Source organism: Strigops habroptila, chromosome 4 (genome assembly GCF_004027225.2).
Source record: "Strigops habroptila isolate Jane chromosome 4, bStrHab1.2.pri, whole genome shotgun sequence".
Classification (NCBI taxonomy): domain Eukaryota; kingdom Metazoa; phylum Chordata; class Aves; order Psittaciformes; family Psittacidae; genus Strigops; species Strigops habroptila.
The window spans coordinates 77,857,474-77,878,355 of record NC_046358.1 but is presented as its reverse complement, the minus strand read 5'-3'; the positions used below and the strand labels follow the sequence as shown (position 1 = coordinate 77,878,355).

The window sequence follows — 20,882 nt, the reverse complement described above, 5'->3', positions numbered from 1 at the left end:
TTTTGGGGTTGTAAAACAATTGCTGGTTTTGAACTATTAAAGCAAAAGCTTCTGGTAAAAAATCTTATGTTTCTTTTCCTTTTGCTGTATGACCAGCTACAGAAATATATCTGATTTAAAGTGTTATCTATGCCTTCCGCTTACTGTGAGGCCAATACCATAGCTGCTGTGGGAATGCTCAGCCATTTTTGGAGATGCTGTAATTCCACTGGTAAAACAGACAGCCATTGGATCTTGACACTTTGTGGGCACAGAGGAGCACTTCCTAAAATAAGCAAAATGATTAATAAAGTGATTTAAAAGCGTGACTTACACTATTTTGAAAATATTTAACCAAAATAACTGCAGCAACCAAAAGTGTCATGAACATTTGATATTTTTCCACTGTGCAGCCTTAAAAGGGTGAAAATATATTGGTGTGTACCAGCTTTTCTTATTCAAAACAAACCACTGTGCTTTTCTTTCATTACTGCCACGGTGCTTTCACAGTGGTATTTACTCACTTCAGGCGTTCAGCCACACTTCTCTGTGGCCCTCTGACACAAGTAACTTGCATTTCAGAGACTGGCATCCAGCCCCAACTGAATCTACAGCTGGTGCCACAGAATCATCAGTGATGACACACTTTGCCTTGGATTTCTGTAGTCAATGAAGAATTTCCTTCATTTGGAATTGTGCCTCTCTGGTACTTCTGAAAATTAAATCAACACTGCAAAAGCATAGGCCCAGACAGTGTGACCTTCCATCAATATCTCATCTAAGTGATGTGATTTGAAATGTAGCAGTAGAGTAAGTCACCTCCTGAGTGAAAAATTCACTGGGGCAGCAAGAATATGTTACCTTATTATGTATTAGAAGGTACAATAACACTAAAGTTCATTGTCAGGGGAGCAGATTTTAACTGTACACTTCAGAAGGCAAAACATCTTCTCCAGAGGCTGTTCCTTGTTCCATCTACAGCCTGCCAAAACCTGTTTTTCCTGTAAAACAAACAATTGTGCCAGATAGGTGATACCTCTGCTCTGTTCTTGCTGCCAGGCTGGACATAACTGTGTTTAGCCCCTCATCATGAACAGCCTGAGACTGCAAAAACAGTCCTACATCTATAGAGACAAGACCTATGCAGTAATAAAGGTGATAAGGTGATAGGTTTCTGCAGAGCTCAGAGTGGAGGTAGAAAGTGTGAATCCCAAATCTTTCCTGTTTCCTTTTCCTCTTCTCACCCACCAGCCCATGGAGGAATACAGTCATAAAACCTTGTTACAGCCAGATTACATCTGTTACGCTCTGGCTGGGGCAACCCAGGAGCAAGAGTTTTGTGACTGGTTTTGCAAGTACACAGCTCAGCAGGTAGCTCGGGGCTCCTCAGGTAACTGCAGTTCAGCCAAGACAACAGTATCAATTCCTGGGGTGCTGCCAGCTGGTGCCAGGACCAGCTTTAATATGTTAATACCTGGTGAGTTGTGAGGATAAGGGCAGAGGCAGAGCTTCATGTTCAGAGAGCACATGTGGTGCTCCAGCATTGCTGCCTCCTCTGCTCCACTCCCATGAGAGAGGCATGAGGGAATGTGTGCCATCCTCTTGGCCATCAAGGCCACAGCCCAGCATCACTGTGGGCACAAGTGTGGCATTGATGCGTGCCTCTACCTTCAGCCTCTCCTGAGAGGATTTCACTCAGTAGGGAGCTAGTGACAGATGTAGCTTAAATTGGGGCATCATCATAAGAGTTTGGCTACCAGAGTCCTAAATAGCTCCTGCTGTATCTCCATCCTCAAAGTGTGATTCTAACATCAGCAGAGAGATTGCTAACACCCATTTACGTTTTTGGAGCAGAACAGTCCTCTGGGTGCTGATCAGTGAGGATGATGCTGCAGTCTTTCCTGGCACATAGGCCCTGTAATTTTGCCAGAACTCCCTCCTGGGACTCTGCCCATGTCTGTAAACAACACACTCCAACGAGATGTTAACCACCTCCCTGCAGTGTTCACTGAGCAGAAAGAAACTGATTCAAAACAGCTCCCCAAACAAAGCTGCTCACAGTCAGTCTGCAGTAGTGACATTTTAAACAGCTTTTTGAAATGCATGTGATGGAAGTCTCCCAGAGGAAAGGCAGAGGAACAGCCTTAAAGGGATTCCCTACCCAGATCACATCACTCCAGAGGAGACATGAATGTTAAGAGAAAATGACAGCAATGGCTTGTCATAAGAGTCAGCAAATGTGCCAGTAACATGTAGGCAAGAAGGCTTCCACTTTAGAAAGAAAACCATAACTTCAACAGTGACCTAACCTGCAACCTGTTCTTTTGGTAAGACATATAAGTTATTTCCAGAGCACCAATGGTATTTCCAAGTCCCTCAGCACTTTTCAGCACTAGAGTATCCTTGTTATGTTCTGCATGGTTAATTGCATTTCTTCTGCATCACTCACAGCTGCCTGCAAAAATTCTTCCCCGTGTTTCAAACATGTCCTGACATGCCCAATCCAGAGACTATCACTATAATCCACCACAACTTTGAGTCTTTCACACAAGCCCAACCCTGCACAGACTTAGTGACTTTTAATTTACATGTGGTCAGTTATCCCACTGATGTCTAACAATTGCTGCAGAATTATATGAACCTCAATGGCTCTGCAGGAACAAAGCTTCAGATAAGACATAAACGCCACCTCCTGTTGTGGTTGTAACTTGCATCAATTAATGAAGTTTCCTTTTTTCCTACTTTCATAAAATCACAGACTGGTTTGGGTTGAAGGGACCTTAAAGCTCATCTAGTTCCAACTCCCTTCTACCAGACCAGGTTGCTCCAAGCCCCGGTGTCCAACCTGGCCTTCAACACTGCCAGGGATGGGGCAGCCACAGCTTTCCTGGGCACCCTGTGCCAGCGCCTCAGCACCCTCACAGTGGACTTCACTTTACTTTTTTTAACTTTTTATTAATTTTTTTTTTCACAGCGGACAGTTCTTTAGCTCACCTGGATTCTCTGAAGGCCCATAATGATAGTCCTGCCCCTAGAGAGGCCTCCTTAGCTGCTTCCTCTACCTGTTTTCACAAAATGTGGAGGGGCTTAATTCTCCCCTATTAATTGTCCAAGAAACTCAAGAATTACTGCAGGTAGAGAAGGCTCTTATGGACAGGGAAGCATACACACACCTTCCTTTAGGAACTATGCTATGTGCCATGCTTTTTCTATCAACACATGTTCTCTAATATCTCAGGCCTAAATTTACCTGTATAGAGTTTCAGCTGGTCCCTCTACATCATGATGCCTTCAGGAGTTAGATATGAAGCCGGGGAAGCAGCTGACCCATCTCTCCCCCCGCTGGGGTGTACGGGTCAGTGTTCCACGCCCCAGTGCGAGGCAGGACTGAGGTCTCCTTGCTCCCCTGCACTTTGGTGAGCATCTGTCCTCTCCTCTCCCCGTCGCCGACTGTCTGTTCTGGAATCATTAACACAAACCCAGGCTTCGACCCTGGAACCGAAATTCGGTGGAAGAGAAGTCATGAAGGGCTACGAGTGACAGAGCCTGGCCACAGCCGAGTGCACCGAGTCCAGAGTCCCGGCCGGGGAACTGCTCAACCTCCCCCCAGCACGGGTAAAGCCTGAGGTGAAGCGTGGTTTTCGAGGGAGGGGTTTTGTTTCTGCTTTTACCGAGGGCACTGCGCTGCCCACAGCAACGCCGGCGGGGAGAGCAGCCCGGCACCCGGCTGAGGGGCTCACTGGGGATCCACCGGGTGCCGGGGCTCGGCTGCCCCGCAGCAGCACGGCACCGGGCGCGACGGGAGGTGCCGCCGCCTTCAGCGCTCCCCGGCAGGGCGGTAACGGGCCGCGGGGCGGCGCTGTCCCCGGCGGGCGGGCAGGCGGCGCGGCGCTAACGCCATCGCAGTGCGCGGCGGCGGCAGCGAGTGGCGGTCAATGGCCGCAGCGGAGCCGGCGGCGAGGAAGCGGCGGCCCAAGGGGCACTTCGCGGCGGGGCGGGCCAAGCGGCCCCGCGGCGGCGGGCGGCAGCTGGAGGCCGGCATGCGCGGCATCCTCATCACCTGCAACATGAACGAGCGCAAGTGCGTGGGGGAGGCCTACAGCCTCCTCGGCGAGTACGGGGACCTGCTCTACGGGCCCGAGCAGGTGCGTGCGGGCGGGACCGGCCGGTCGCTCGGTGCTGGGCGGGAGGCGGCCCTGAGGCCGGGGAGCGCGGCCCTGCGCGGTGTCGGCCGCCCCCCTGCTCCCCGCGGCCTGGCAGCGCTGACCCGGTGGGGCGGGGAGAGCAGCGCCTGGAGCCTCCTCTCCCTTTCTGTATGTAAAAACCCATGTTTGTGTTCACCACACATGAAAATGCCGGTTTCTGTAATCAACCCCCTCGGGTTGGCTGGAAAGAAAGCCCTTGCCCATCACCTTCAGGCCCCTGGGCCATGCTGGCAGTTCTTGCGTGCGCTGTTGCTCAGTACTCACGAAATGAGACGTGCCCTGTCTGAAGTTTTCAGATCACGAGGAGCGGCTGTCTGGAAGCGAGAGGGAGGAGGATGAGGATGACGTTGAGGCAGCCCTGAAGAAGGAGGTCGGCCAGATCCGTGCCTCGACGGAGCAGAAGCTGCGGCGGTTCCAGTCAGTGGAGAGTGGTGCCAACAACGTGGTCTTCATCAGAACCCAGGGCATAGGTGGGACATCCACTGATGCTGTGTAATGCTGTGGGGTAAACTGCACTCAACAGTGTTACAAATGGGCCACAGAGCGTGACTTCCAAGAGACTCATATATACCAAACACATACACGGTTTCCCCTTCTTTTTTGCATTGCCACCGAGTTTTGTCATTAGCAGAGTTGCTAAAGGTAGAGGAATCTGCACTGAAAAATAATCCTTGATTATCCAGTTTTGGTGTAGTGAAACAACTCTTTACAGAAAAGGATGTGCAGCTGACAGGAGTGCAGCTCAGCGTGTGTTTCCCCAGTGTGTTACTTGGAGGGGTGAGGAAGGGAGAAAATGCCTTCAATTTGTTTCTCATACCTCGCTGTTTTTCTTGTAGAACCTGAGAACCTGGTGCACCATATATTAAAGGATATGCATGCCACTAAAAAGAAGAAAACAAGAGTCATCCTGAGGATGCTGCCCATTTCTGGAACTTGCAAGGCTTTTATGGAGGATATGAAAAAATACACAGAAACCTTTTTTGAGCCTTGGTTTAAAGCCCCTAATAAGGGTACTTTTCAGATTGTTTACAAAGCTCGTAATAACAGTCATATGAGTAGGGAAGAAGTAATTAAGGAATTAGCAGGTATGTATGGATTTCTCACAAAACTGAGAACAAGTATATAAGCAGCCCACAACTGCATGCATAATATAGGTCAGATTATTACAAGTGGTCTTAGTGGGCACACATATGTGTTGCTTAATATCTGTATGTTGAATTACAAAAGCTTCTCTAAGACTTAAAAAAAACTTGACATCAGTATTCCTTGCTGGTATTAATGTCTGAAGAGACAACAAGCAGAAACAAGTCCAGTGTTCGGAGCGTTAGTTACATGTGCTCTGAAATGAATGCTATCAGGCTTTCTCTCTGGATGCTATGTTGAAATAATGCGTTACTATTTCCATTGAATATATGACTCATAAAATAGCTCCACCTTACTCTAATATTTTGTTTCTTGGTAATTGCAGTGGAACAGTTTTTCAGTTACTTCAGTCCTACTGGTATATTCTGAGTCTTGCTCCGTTCAGCTATGTTAAGCAACTACAAAAATGAGTAATTGGTTACAACTAAGGGGGATGTTGCTTTCTCTCTCTTAACTTTTCTCCTTTCATTAGGGCATGCTTATTGAAACAGTTTTCGCAGCATCTTTTAAACTACATCTTGTTTTACAGGAATTGTGGGCAGCCTCAATCCAGAAAACAAAGTCGACCTTAATAACCCACAATATACAATTGTGGTGGAAATAATAAAAACCGTCTGTTGCTTGAGTGTGGTGAGAGACTATGTTCTATTCAGAAAATACAATCTACAGGAGGTGGTGAAGAGCAACAAAGAAGACACACAACAAAACCCGTCAAGTCTGACAGAAGAACAGAACTCCAAGGTAGTAAAATCAGAAGCCGAGGGGGAGGAGAAGAGCTCAGAAGAAGTAAAACTAGAGAACAAGAATCAAGGTGAAATAGAAGCTGAGTCCAAGGGGAATGATACACTGACAGTGTAAAAAGTGTGATAGAAGGGAAAGATAAACACAATCCAAACCTATTTAAAAAAGCTGCCCTAGAGTTCTGAAAGGGTGTTTTTAAAGAGGAGAGTGGTTTTGTTTTGAAATCTTGTTTTTAAAATCCACACGTGTAAGAATTTAATGCTTGTTGCAGGTGGAGCTAACATTACAGCAGATGTAAGAGTGCTCACCTTTCTGGTGAAGCTTGCTGTAATTCTTCTACAGCTTTGTTCTGCATTGCCTTTGCCTAGTACAGAAAGTAGGAGTGTGTGCATGGTGTATGTAAATGTGGCCATCCTGACATACATTGACTCTCCTTTGTTATACGTGATGGCTACAGAAGCCAAAAGGCAGTGCAGAGTCAGCTCTATCAGGAGGTATTGATGGAAGTGAGAGATCTGAAAAAGACAGTTGACTGCAAAGGGGTTTTGAGGATGTGATCTGACAACTTGTGTGACTGCAAAACTCAGATACGGTTTTCTGTGTGAACAACAGAATGAGCTAAACCTGTAAGATGGAGGGTTATATATATATATATACATATTGATCTATAAGGATATGCTAAGTCTTGAAAGTAAATGGGAAGAACTGCTATCATCAAAATACTTGAATATTATGAGACTGTTTAGAGTAATAGATTTGACTGTTCTAGGACAGTAGAAGTATAGTGCAGGCATTGCAGATGGTTTTAGCAAAACCTACATGCATGTTTACATTAGCTGTGTATACAGCAGTTACTGGTTTGTAAGAAATGTTACAGTCACTGAACAGATTCCGTTTGAGTAATTTCCTGCAAACAGCCTTTTGCTGCTCTTTCCAAAGACTTAATCCTTGGGACTGTTTATGAAGTCTTTTTTTTAATTTTTTATTTAGGTCTCAAAATTTGAATTTAAATACTGCTTGGGAACTTCTTATGAAAGAAGCTTCCATTCTACTATATTGGATAAAGGGAATTAAGCTTAATTTTTGGTACAGTTTTAGCTTTACAGTATTAATTTTGTTTCAGATTGAAAGTAATGTTAGTGAGTCTTTCTGTTGCCTGTTTGTTACAGCAGCTCTTTTGATATCCCAGTGACTTAAAAAACAACCAAAGCCAGTGCATCTATAACCTGCTTCCTGTCCTGAGTATGCTTCCTGTACAACTGTCTAGCTTTAGTATTTCATTTCTAGCATTAAAGCTTGTGGGTTGCCAATGGGAAAAGACTCATCTTGAAGAACACCACTTGTTACTTGTTTTGGTTTAATGAAAAGGATTTTTCAAAGTCTTTCAACAGTGTTTAATTTGTATTTTCCTCTTCTCAAAATTCTTTCAGAAGTTGGAAAGTTAAGACAACTATTTTTCCCTAGTCCTGTTTCCCTTACCACCCATTTATTAAAACTCTGCTTTCTTACCTCCATCAGTGTTTTCTTTGAATTTTAAAGCTTTTTGTGTGTGAATTAAAACCAGCAATGTCTAGATAACACATAGGAAAGAACCATTTGAGACCAGATATGAAAGTCAACTGTGAATGTTTATTGGTGGCTCATGTTGGTGATCATGATTCAAGACAGCCTGCTTACCTTACTTACTAAGGACAAAGATAGACTCATGGATAGTTTGTAGTTTTTTGGATGTTGAGTTTTGTTTTGGCCTTTTTTTCCTTCTCACTCATATGTGTCTACAGGACCTACAGTTCTTCAGAAGAAACTGGTGAGTAGCTACTATCCATCTGTCAAGCCTATGTCTGTCTGACATTTACATGCCACCTATGCTGCAGTCTTAAAAGATGTCTTCCTTCTTTTACTTGCATTTTTTTATAACTTGCACTAACTGAACATTCATTGTTAGCATTAATTCCTAAATTTATTTAGATTTACACAACCAGGGTGCTTAATTTGGATGTGTGCAAGATCTATGGCCATTTCTGGGAATTTCATTACATACTATCACAATTTCCTTGTTAGTAAGCCTCTTGTGAATTAAAATTATCTGGTCTCGAATGAACACGCTGCTCCTTCACCTGAGAATCACTTCTACTTGTACTGTAATTCTGAAAAGCATTAGGCGGCTGGAAGTTGTGTTTGCATGTGCCTTGCCTAGTTAGACTTGATTTTTGTTAAGCAAGAACACAAGCATTTAAAAACCGTACAGTTGGGAGTTTTTAAACCTTGTGCATTATTTCATAGTCACTGCTCAGTGGGTGAAATAAAATCCTATGTTGATGCTTACAGTTGTTAGGAAAGCTCCTCTATGAACGAAATTGATAGGGATAGGCCTTTTTAGATTGTTTATCAAAACTAAGTCTCTCCATTCCTTGTTCCTCAGTTCATTCCACCTGATTTTCCCAGTGATTGTCTTTGGCAGCTGCTGGACAAATTCAGTCTGATTCAAAAGAGGAAGAAAGTAAAATGAGCATATGTCATTTACATTTATTTTTTTTTCAGAACACCATAAGTCTCCATCCTACTTAATTTAAATACGAATTAGGGGACTGTGGAAATAACTCTTAATTTCATTTTAGATTGTGTTGTATCTATTCTTTTCCAAGATGTTCTTTAAATAATAATGCTTGTTATTTTTCTTGCACAGCAAATATTTGGACTGTTTTTGTTACTGCATTTGAACTGAGTCTATTTCTGTTTCTAGCCTCCCCATGGTTCAAGTAGGTGTTGGAGATTTTATGTATTTTTTTAATACGCTCATGTTTACTTGCCGTCCTGGGCTACTTGTATGGAGCAGTGATTTTCTTGTCATGGTCTTGCAATTCACAGGCCAGTTTCTTTGGATCTTGTGACTTAAAGAAAGGAGCCAAGACCACAAAAGCTTTTACCACCTACAATGCGAAAATAAATAAAAATACAGCATTATTTAAACCAGAGCAACCTAACAAATGAGGCAATAATTGAGAGTGAGTACTGGCTGCATACAGGCTTACTCTGTCACACCTGTGCAGTACAGCAAATCTTGCTTTTGTGTAAGGAAATTTAAAATTAGGACAAAATTCTGTTTCTACCTCACATTAGGAAAGGTCCTAAGTGATACATGATAAAAGTTTTAAACTCTGCTCGAAATTCATAAGAGTTCCGTAAAGGACTATTTTAGATGCTACAGCCTTTTCTGTAAACTTATGTTGCTAAAGAATATAATTCCTCAGGCAGTGGGTCAAAGTGTACATCAGTTTGTACCAGAGTCACTTTTATATTCAGTGTCATGTTCCTTAGGAAACCAAGGATTATATTTTCATTGTTAAGGAAAAAAATAAGGGGCATACACAGACTACTGCTCCCTTTGCTTCGGGTGAAGTGATGGAGAGAAGTTTGTGCAGCTGTATTAAAAATCTTATGAGTTCAGTGGAAGCTTGAGTGTGAGCTCTGTCACACAAGGCAGTTTATGAATAGGAGAGTGACCACTAATTACCTCCCCTCTGATGGGATCTGGGCTGCTGACCACAGGTGACTCAGCGACAGCTGGGTGCTCTCTCAGGGCACTCTCTATTTCAAATGGTCTAATGTGACCTAGGAGAAAGAAATGAAATCCTTAGTAGGTAAAAGGTGTATGCTTATTTTTCAGATTTTTCTTGGTATTTTAACTGAAATCTACAAACCTAGAGGAGATGATGACACCTTCAGATCTCCCCATAAACCATATGTATCCATCCTTATCCATGCTCCCTCTGTCTCCAGGGATATAGAAGTACCCACGGATTGTGGAAGCAGTTTTCACTGGATCATCCCATTGAACAAGCAACCATTAAATATTCTGAATACTGAGACGCCTTAAGCTTAGAGATGAGTTTTGCCTCTTTGGACACTACCCAAATATCTTTCACTGCTTGTTTTCTGTCTCAAGAATGTAACAGCTTGTGCTTGCTTCTTCCAGAGGGGAAAACTTATCACAAGGCCAGATAGGGAACTCAAGGTCACACAGTAGGTCTGCAGAAGAATGGTGTAGAGAATTGAAGTGTTTTAAGTCAGAACATCGTGAGGTCAAGATAAGCCAAAGCTCTTTGGTGCTGCACCTGCTCCTGTTGGTATAAATGCATACCATGCTGCAGGCCTCAACTGGCTCTCTGGAAATTCACTTTTGACTTACCACATATCGCGTGAAAAAAGTAAATGGCTGCTTGGCATCCACTTTGATAGCAATGTCTCCTTCTTTCCCAGGAGGCAGAACACTGCCATTTTCATCTATAATCTGCAATAGAAAAGGCAAATGGGTGATTATAACTTCCCATTTTAAGAAAGCCATGTTCTAAAACTAACTAACAGCCAACAGCCCAACCAACCAAAGTCAGCATGTCGTGAATACCACTGTATGGTACTGAAGCTTGTATGGTATGTTGTACTCTCTTGTGTTCTACTTTGTATGAAATCAACAGTAAACAGAAAAGGGGACCACCATACCTGAACATCATAGGGGGAAGCTGCCTTTCCCAAGGAACCTGGCTTAATTTTCATTCCTTTCGTAATGGCACATATCATTCCCTGTTGGAAAAGACAAACAACCAGCCCCAGCCCAGGTATTTTTCAGTGTTACTCCCGAGGCTATTCTTGTTCTTGTACTATGCCCGTTGTTGAGCTAGTGTAAGATCTAAATTTTCCATCTGTGTGAGCCAACACACTGAATTTTGCTGAGAGTCCTGGACACATAGTTCAAGATATTTTACAGCTTAAGTAGTCCTAGAAGCAGTATCATAACCAAGCCATAATTCTAAAAACAATAAACCCTCTTATAGGCAATTGCCACATATTCTAATGCCATCTTTCTTTTTAATCAAGTATGTATGGCCCAGTTCCATATATCCTGAGAGGAATGAGATAGAATCTAAGGCCCCAAGTGATAGCTGGGCTTTACAAAAAAGCTGAATGTACGATTTTGGTTTGGCCGTAGCCTTCATAGATATTCAGTCCTGTTTGGCTTTTCCACTGCGCCATCATGTTGGGGTTGAGTGGTTCCCCTGCAGTCAAACAGTGCTTCAGTCTCTTGAACACTTACCTTCACAGGCAGAGGACATTACTGAGTATCAGAGGACAGAAAGGGACAAATGCTCTCCCTGACAGCTGTTATGTCCAACCCCATGACACACCGGGCTCTCTTAGATTAAGGGTTAGGGTTGAAAGAAAATCTAGGGCTCTCATTAGAGTGGGGCTGGAAGGGGGCTGCCTAAGCAGCGAGCTGCAAAGATACACAGGACTGATGGCAGTGCAGCCACACCTGGGCCTTCAAGGGCTGAATACCAGCCTCTGTATTTACTGTCTCTAATGCCTAAGGGCAAAACTGGCTCTGGGTTGGAGGTGCCTGAGGAGTGGATTTCTTCACATCTCTCTGCAGTGCTAAGGAAGAGGCTCTGCCTCCAACAAATCTCCATCACTGTAAGAGTTTAAATGGCTATGAGGTCCTGTAGGAATCACTGTTAATGGGCAGACAATAGCTTGAACAGACACAATGTGGTCACTTGTTAACAGACATGCAGTACCTGGTGAGGTCGTGCTGTACCAGCATATGGCAGGCAGTTGGTGCACTGCACAGAGTGGTCACTGGGTATCTGCACAAAGTCTGACAAATAAAAAGAGGATTAAACAATACTGTTTTGGGAAAAGCCTTGCTGCAAACTATTCCCTTCTATTCCACACTATGGCACAAAATACAAGACCTGATTGTAACCTCACTTGCATGGAAAGCAGAGTAATTGCTGTCACTGTCAGTGTTCAAACATCAGCTGAAGAGGTTATGCATCGACTGCGGTAACTCACTGGTGTACCTAGTCTGTCTTGATGCTTACTTGAAGCACAGGCACCACCCCTTGGTATGAAACCCTGGCCCTGGAGGAGCAACCTCAGTTTTGCAGGGGACTTCATACAGTAAAGCCCACATCTCACCCTAGGACAAAGTCAGACACCTCATAACAGAGGCAACTAAAATTACAGGTTTCTTTGGAACATTTTGCCTTTTACCTAGCCCCTCGCTTTCTGGAAAGGACTGTCACTAATCTTTAGACATGTTGCAATTCCCTCAGCTGTCCTAACAAAGGGCCTGATGCGTAGAGCCAAGTCTGCACAAGCTCTGGCTGAGTTGCAAGTAATGCTGTATTAAAAGGTTGGACTAGTAAATCTACATATCTTCCTTTACATGGGCCAGGACAGGAGCACCTTGCTAGCAAAATAAAGATCTCAGCTGAGCCTCTGTTTTCTGATACACCTTTAATTCTCACCCACAACACCAGCAGATGATTTGCAGTCACTCAGGTAGAGCTAAGCCTTACTTCTTTTTATTTTTAAACTCCTTTCTGCCTGCAGTGAAAATCTGTTCAGAGAGGGTAAAGACCTCTCCTTCAGCAGCTTTCACTCCAGCCATGCCAAGGGTAAAGCAGCCAAGAAATTTATACAAAAAAGAAAACCAAACTAGCAACTACAATTTTAAACGGAAATGAAACAGTATTGAAATCCCCAAATAACCCCTACATGTTAGGAACATACACTTTTCCACATAGGTACTTTGAGCCATTTGGGAACAGCAGTCTTCCTCTTGTGTTAGATTAAAACTCAGATTGGTTTGAGAAGCTTGAAAATAATTTCTTTTAAGAACAATTTCTTTCAAGTCAATCTCACAGCTTCAGTGCTTTCCAGTACTGACTTTACTTCCTTAATGGTCACAGCAGTGTAATTAAAATATTAATTTACATGTAATCCAGCTCATTTATCATTTCAGTAGTGAAATACAGTAGGGGAAAGGCTTAAGTAACACCAGTAACTCCTACTGATCGGAAGCAGCTGGTAATATCCTGTGCCCAAAAGAGTAACGCTGCAAAATCGTTCCTGTATTATATTCCTATTCAAAGAACAATCGCCTTGTGGTTATGCCATCTTAAAACGGCTAATCCCATAAACCTGAGAGGCTTAGTTTTGTGGCCTGCTGGAAAACAACATGAAATATGAGTAACTGTTCATTATGAGCATGGTGTTCTTACATTTAAGATTTCTCTTGCATCAAACTGTGGCATGACACGTACAAAAACACATGAGCCCTGGAAACGTGGCCTGAAAACACTCCCAGCAGCTGCCTTTACCCAAGCAGTGTCTGACATGTTCCACAAGATGTCTGAGGGAGTCAAATTCATCCAGTAGCTGTTAAAGACAAAGGTGTCTATAAGAAAGTCTGCAAGTAGAAATTAGGAATGTTAGGTGGGCTGGGTTTTTTGTGGGGCTTTTTTGTTTGGTGGGTTTTTAGTTGTTGTTTAGTTTTTATTTTTCCTTAGAAAGGCATGGTAAATTTCATCCAAAACTCAGGAGCTTAAATAAATGCCTTCTGCCCAGCCTTTATACTGACAAAAGAAAATCAAACAGTATCCTAACTCATTATTTAGCCTAACAGACAAGTAGTTTCTAAAATGGAGCCATATACCATATTGAACAAGATCCTTGCTTCCTGGGTACAATTCAGCTGAGGAGACCGAAAGAAATGACATGTACAGTATTGTTGGTGCCACATCATCTATCATAATTCTATCACACACAAAATCTCTCCGTTTGCTTCACATTCCAGAGCTGTAAAGACATAATTAGCTGAATACTTTACCTTCCTAAGAGAAAAAAACCCAGACCAAAGCTTCCATAGGAATGTTCAATCATTTTGGGAGAGCCTGTGGTACCGCTGGTAAAATAGACTGCCATCGGATCCTGGCTTTTTGTTTGCACACGGTTACGGATAAGCAGGGGCAGCCCTTTAAAGAAAAAAAGAGGTTACTGAAACAGTGGCTGGCATTATTCACCACACTCAGCTTGGGTCCTCTGTACCCCGTACATGCAGGACTGTTCGTATAGTGAGATGGGAGGGATACGAAACTACTGGGATCTCCTCATTCTTCCACTGCTAGATCTGTATTAACTTGCTCTTTAACTATTCTCCACGTACACCTTCTCCAGAGTAAAAATGCCAACCGGCTGACCTTTATTTGCCTCCCTTAACAGCCACTGAAAGGGCCAAGCACCTTGTGTTTGACTCAAGTGCCCTCCAGAAAGCGTATCTTTCAGCCTTAATGTGATAAGCTGAGGGAGGATCCACCATTTCTTTTGGTAGGTGGTCCCATTAGTTAATTATCCTTGCCATGTTTGGGAAGCATGAAGAGGCTCAAATTCTCGGTCATCTGGCATGTGACAGGGAAATACTTCTCATCACTTACTAGGATGAGAAAGCAAAACACTTTCTCTGCCAGGACTGATGTTCAAAAAGGTTTTGCTTGGCATGCAAACACTGTCCTTGCCTGCAAGGCTGGGCATGGGAAGTCTGTCTGCCCAGGCCAGCCATCCCCCTGTGCTGGCTGGCAGGCAGACCTGCTGCCCAGGAGCCCGCATTCCAGAGCCCAGCAGCCTCCTGGCTGGTTGAGCAGTCAGCTAAGGCAGCCGAGAACATGAGGAGCTGGGCAGTCTGGGCAAGTATCCCAGTAGGTAGGCAGGCTGCCAGTGATCTGGTGAGACAGCAAGCCAGGCAGGACAGCGGCCCAGCACTCTAGGAAGACTGTGAGCCTGACAGCTGAGCAATCCTGGAGCCAGACAGCCAGCACTTCACAAGACAGCAATCCTGGGAAACCAGACAGCCTACCTACCTGACTGCCAGTCACAGCCTCTGCAGAGCTGATGCAGTTCCAGACAATATTTAGGTTTTATCAAAATCAATTTTACCCTCTGCCATGGAACTGAGATGCGGAATATTAGCCCAGCATGAAATAGAAGTCATCAAATTGACTTGACAATGTTTTAGTAGCTCTAGGAGGTTTGAGAATGCAGTGTTACTGCTTCCTCTGTCTTCCAGTTTAGTGACACTGAAGTGGGCAATTGCTCAAAAGAGCAGATGGAAATACAGTCAGGCTGTACAGGGAGCTGCACATGTAATGCTAATTCAGACACCTGCAGCTGTGAGAACACATGGTACATCTTATGAAGCTCTTAAAGTGATTGAAGAGCTTGGATCCCACCTTGAAATAATGGTTTTAGCTACATTGATTTTAACAGGGTATTTGCTTCTTTTCTCCACTCTGCCCTTCCACCCCTTCTACAGTTCCATGCACTGCAGTAAAGAGCTGCCTACTGGGTGCCGTTTTAGTAGCTACTTTTCAGCCATGAGGCAAGTTGTTTCCTAAACACATTAGGTTCATTTTGCAGTGCCCTTTTTAAGCCTTTCATACTGAAAATCTATTCCTACTAGTCTTATTATAATCAAGTTTTAGGAATATGGATTGGAATAACTGCTACAGAATATTTTTCTTTGAGCTTTATAGGGTAAACAGGTCACAGCTGTTAATAAGAGAGGCTTTCCTGTCCATTATTCTGTATTATTTCATAGTCATATATAAAAAACCTAGTCATTGTAAGACTGTACTTATTTTTTAATTTGGCTATTTCCAAATACTCCCTTTTTTCATGGAAAAGAGACTTAACTGCCTTCTCTCCTACCCCCTCAAAGGTATGTAGCTCATATCTAGACACAAGTGCACAAGTGTGTTTAAAGAACATGAGAAATTTTCCACTAGAGATAACGATGGAGTTAAGGTAGAAGGCACCTACTTGAGCAAATCACTGAAGTTCAGCCACTTGGCCCTGCTGCTTTCGGATACAATTAGCTTCGCTTTCAGAAACTGGGATTTGGATGCAACCAAGTCCACCGCAGGAGCAAGCGCATCAGTTGTAATAATGCACTTAGCCTTGGAAGCCAGCAATCTATAGCAGATGTCTTGTGCTGTCAGTTGTGTGGTCCCTGGCATGATGATAACACCTGAAAGGGCAATAAAATTGGGAATTTATTAGGCATTTGTCACTTTCAGTCCTGATAACTTCATAGCTTTTCCTGAATTGCTGGATACCAGCACCATTCAGTCCAGAAATGAGAAGGGAAAACAAGTGCCACACACCTGAACTTAAATACAGATGTGCAGATCTGCAGTACAAAATAGCTTTTGTTTTTATGAGATCCTTTGCTCCAGGCACAACGTAAGTAGAAAGTATAACTTTGGGGCAGTAAACACTAGCAGCTTTAACTTAACTCTGTAGAAGTTAAATCAAATTGATTTAACATAATCAACACAAGCCACAGAAAGTCAAGAAAAATGATGAAGGTAATTCCATCAGTCATAAGAGACTACACCATCAGCTTCTTTGATTGTCCATGTTTGCTATGAAGTCAAATAAGAAATGTAATTGTTAAATGAATTGTTAACCAACTTTTGGCATGGAAGGTAACAACCAATCTACAGACCATTAGGAATGATACAATTCACCTGTTCGCATACAAGCCATGCTCAGCAGCCACCACTCCGGGATTCGGGGGAGAATCGCTGAAACTCAGTCTCCTCTTTCCAGACTGCATGTCCCAAAGAGCATGTTGGCCACTTTTTGGGACAGGAAGCCCAGCTCCTCAAAGCTCCATTTAATTTCATCTCCATTTCCATTTATCCACCACAGAGCTGGATTTGATGGTCCTTTTCATTTCTATACACAAGTGCAAAGAGCATGTTGGTTACTTCTGATACCCTGTGGTTCCACGCAGAGTTTTTCAGGTGGTCCAGGAAGTGGAATCTTATAGTGTGACATATTCTAGGGCAGGGATATTAAGCACGGGGTTTAAAAGAGACCTTTTCCAAGACAACTGTAAGTTGGCGGTTATACCTATTTGCAATGCTCATAAATTACTTAGAGGCTTTTATGACCCCAGCACTGTACATGCTGCTGAATCAGAGTCAGAGAGACAAAGCACCATGTCCCCTCTGGTGCTAAGCAAATTGCCTCTCCTTTTTCTGCAATATTAGTATTACACTAAAATAGAAATAGGGGAGGAAATTCTGGTCCCACTGAAGCCAGTGATGGTTTTAGACTTGACCTTGGGGATAGGGGCACAGTTTTACTAAAAATACTGAATCTACAGGGTCAGAAATGTTACCTTTTTGATTTGAAACCACTTGTCCAGCACATCACTTGCAAAATTAAAGCACTTGAGTACTGCCTGTTCACGACAACTGATAGCTTCATAATATGAGAAATTCAAAGGTGCAAAAGTCTTGTGATACTGATGGAATAATCTGCGGAGTGTGTGGATGCTCCATGAGGACTGCAACACTTGAAATTCAAGTAAAATCTTCATGGCACAAAAGCAGATGTATGGGGGCTTTTGGAGACAATAACCATCAGAACTGGTTTTTAATGATCACTTCCCTCCTACAAGAGGCTGAAAAATCAATAACAGTATTATGGTGTGCACATTCCCAGATGAGCTGTTGGCTCCAAATGGAACAGATGTATACAGATCAGCAAGTCCACCTCTTTATGACATTTTATCCCACCTCTCCTTATGGGTAAGCTAGAGCTCTGGTACCACTTTAAAGTCTCCTGCTTTTTCATCTGTCCACAGGTTTCTCAGAGAATTCCCCTTGGAGCTGACAATTCCAATCCTGTCCAACCAAAGGAGGGGCTAAGCTGGGTGTTTCACATTGCACCATTTGCTCTGCCTTCCTTACCGTCCACAGAAAAGATTGTGTTCCCTCCCACCACCGGCATTTGCCTTGTATTAGTTGGATAGCAAAGTATCATGAATAACTCTGAGATGGCTTTCCACATTCTATTATTGATTTGTTTACCAGACTAATGCTTTTGCCACATCTGCATTTGTCCTTAAATATAGAGAGTTGCATTTGGTTTTACAAAATACCATTTGTAGTTGTGTATTACCTTGAAAACACTTTGCAAAAGAGTGAATTAGAGCCAATTGTATGGGAACATGGTGCTCAGGATATATTCAGCTTCAGAGGCTAATAAAAGAAGCTTTTTCTTTTTTCACATAGTTTGCTTATAACACATTGCTTTTTATCTCTATCCCTAAGAGGTCATTAAAAAAGCCAGATTCCAGAACTTGTGGTTAATCAATGACATCTCTGTAGAAATGGATGTTGGTTTATTTTTCCCTTAGATCTGAGCCAGCAACTGCAGACTCAGACCTAGAAGATGTTCTTGCAGAAAGAAGCTACTTCTTCAGTCTGCTTGGGACAAAACAGAAAAGTAGTCCACTCTCCTTCATAAAAGTGAGAATCATGTGAAGAAAGAGGAACACAGCACTGTAGATTTATATTTTTTTTACGTTAGCAGATGGCATCTTTCATTTGAGAAGACTAAACATTTGAACAACTACTAAATACAGACTAATTTCTCAGGATGTTTAAATAGGTCATGCTTACCTGGAGATGTTATTTGTGATCAGGTGAGACTTCTTTCAACTCCTCCTCATGTATCCTGCCTAGTACTTAATTGGTGAGTACTGCCGCCTTCTGGCTCACTCTAGTTCTCTGAGCAGCTGTGGCCCTTCATTAGGATCACACATCATGTTCCATGACGGGAATTATTTCCCCCGAGAGCACAGAATTCATTTCTCCAATCTCCTTCTGAAGAAAGGCACAATCACTGAAAAAGCTGAGAGAAGACAGAAACAGCGCTGAGTATGAATGATTGTGTTTCTGGTTCACTGCCTTTGGAGAATGGATAATCTACCATACATTACTGTATAACTATTCTGTGGCACCAATGACTTTGGAAATAGCAACAATGGGGCTTTATTCTCAGATTCTGGAGTTAAACATAGTATGAGAATCAGTATGATAAAGATATGTAGATTTTCAGAAGTCTGGTGCCAATAAATATCTGTAATATCTGTCATCAGATACTTCTGTGGACAAAATACATGCAGTTCTGACATGGGCTGTCAGCGCTGAGGAGGACAATGAAAACTCAAACTACAGTCATTGCTATGAAAAGGGTGACAAAGGGATAAGACACAAAATCTATGCTCTGGAAGACAGCAACATGATACAGGAACTCCAGGTATTCAATTATTGTGAACTTGGTAAACTTGGTTTAGGTGAATACTGCAGTCACAGTACAGTCTGCTAGTATTGCTACCACAGGCAATAAGCCCTGCAAGGGGAAAATATTTTGAAACTAAGACCTAGATAAATAAAAGCTATACATAAGCATACACATAGCTATATAATACATACAGACTGTATATAAATATAGCTATTTAAAAGATGTGTAGATATGGTACTTAGGAACATGGTCTAGTGGTAGACTTTGGCAGTGTTGGGCTTATTGTTGGACTTGACAATTTTAAAGGTCTTTTCCAAATTAAATTATTCTATGATTCTATATAGAGGCAATACAGGGTATAATTAAGAATCAGAGTCAGGAAACAGAGATGCTGCTAGAAACAAGAAGCACAGATAGCAGCCCTGGAAGTAATGGACTAGGAAGAGGCAGAACTAGGCTGTTAAGGGCCCACATGTGGAATCTCTGCAGGTGCCAATGCATGGCCAGTCTTCCAGAAAACCATTGAATTGCTATGTGTTACGGTTACTGGAAAGCTTTCAAGCCACTTTTGCAAGCTGAATTTAAGCTCTGAAATTACTCAGAAGTAAACTATCCAATTTGGCATCAGTGTCTTTGCATAAGTCACGTACAACCTCTCTCTCCCTGTCTTGTGTGTCTTGTAGACTTGTAGCCAGCTCTCCCAGCCTACTGCTGTGGAGTTCAGTGTTAGGAGATGACTCTCCCCAGCTTGGGAAACCACGTATGATATTCTGAAAATGCAGATACTCAAAGCTAAAGTAATTACAGGCCACCTGTCTCTCATCCTAACACTTAAAAAAGGGCATACAGCAGACTGCCTCAAGTGACAGTGTTTACTGATGTTAAGGTGACCTGAAAAGAGAATTATCCCATTTTTTGGATCTGACTGCTATTTAACTGGTTCTGCTTCTCCTCTTACCATTTTTCAGTCAAGATTAGGAGCAAAACTAACTATGTCTTATGGTGCCTGGTAGCTCTTGTACTCAGAGAAATTAAAATGGACAGAGCAATGGCAACTACTTTGGTGTGTACGCTTTAGGAGCACACACAGTGAGATTCAGAGCAAGAATGTTTGGGTCAGGGTTCGAGGAACTTCACACCTCTGTAACACGGCACAGAATCTTCCACGCAGTGTTTCTAGCGTACATACATGAGACGGCATTAAGCCTGTCTTCAACCCAGTGTGGAGAGACTGAAATCGGTGACTGAGTTTGCTCACAGATTTTCAGGGTAGACAGATTTGGCCTTTTTCCCCGGGTAAATTCCTAAGAGCACTTAGGGGTTTACAGCAACAACTCCAGTGACACCCCTCATGCTGCCTGCGCCATGTAACTACATTTGGAGACACACAACACAGCTGCTACTGTTTGTAAATGTCATAAACCATTATTCAGTGCAATAATGATGGACCATACGCACACAGATGGGTCAGCCCAATTTGTCCTCAAAATCCTAGAACAAACAAAAAGGGTGACAGCCCCCGAACAGTGAATGTACTGTAGCAGTCTTCCACTAGCACACATGGAAAAAAGCCCAGTTGATCATTGTCATGGTATTTGCAATGAAATCCAGAGAAGTTTCTGATTTGTTCACCAAAATGTAACTACCTGCTCCTAGGAAGTAGAATTCAGAGTAGCTCTTGATGCGAATGTAGTAAAGAACCATTCAAGGCAGATGATACAATTCCTCTCTGCATGTCTGTTACTTCAAGTACAACGTTTTGGACAGTCTAAAGACCTTCTCTCTGTGGAATGAATCTCCAAAGGACTGATTAATAAAATACCTAAAACCATCTCCTTTCAGTCACTTCTGTAATTTCCTTAAAACATTTAACGC

The 20,882-nt window shown here is 42.9% G+C and overlaps 2 protein-coding genes and 1 pseudogene across 8 annotated transcripts in view; 1 reads left to right on the top strand and 2 right to left on the bottom strand.

The window, feature by feature from the left end:
- Nucleotides 1-3,575, bottom strand: part of REXO5 (RNA exonuclease 5) — a 27,923-nt gene extending 24,348 nt beyond the window's left edge. For 3 of the 7 annotated variants that reach the window (XM_032919876.1, XM_032919877.1, XM_030482653.1), the window contains exon 1: nt 3,230-3,443. The gene's annotated coding sequence lies outside the window, so the exon portion shown is untranslated. Of the gene's footprint in view, nt 1-158; nt 174-3,229 lie in introns of those variants that run through there. The other 4 variants (XR_003990927.2, XM_030482649.1, XM_030482656.2 and 1 more) reach the window with 4 other exon arrangements.
- On the top strand, nt 3,434-8,165 carry THUMPD1 (THUMP domain containing 1). The gene is made up of 4 exons (XM_030482661.1): nt 3,434-4,124; nt 4,474-4,654; nt 5,021-5,269; nt 5,857-8,165. The coding sequence occupies exons 1-4, from the start codon at nt 3,915-3,917 to the stop codon at nt 6,183-6,185; spliced, it is 969 nt and encodes a 322-aa protein (XP_030338521.1). The 5' UTR covers nt 3,434-3,914; the 3' UTR covers nt 6,186-8,165.
- On the bottom strand, nt 7,678-20,882 carry LOC115606552 (annotated as a pseudogene).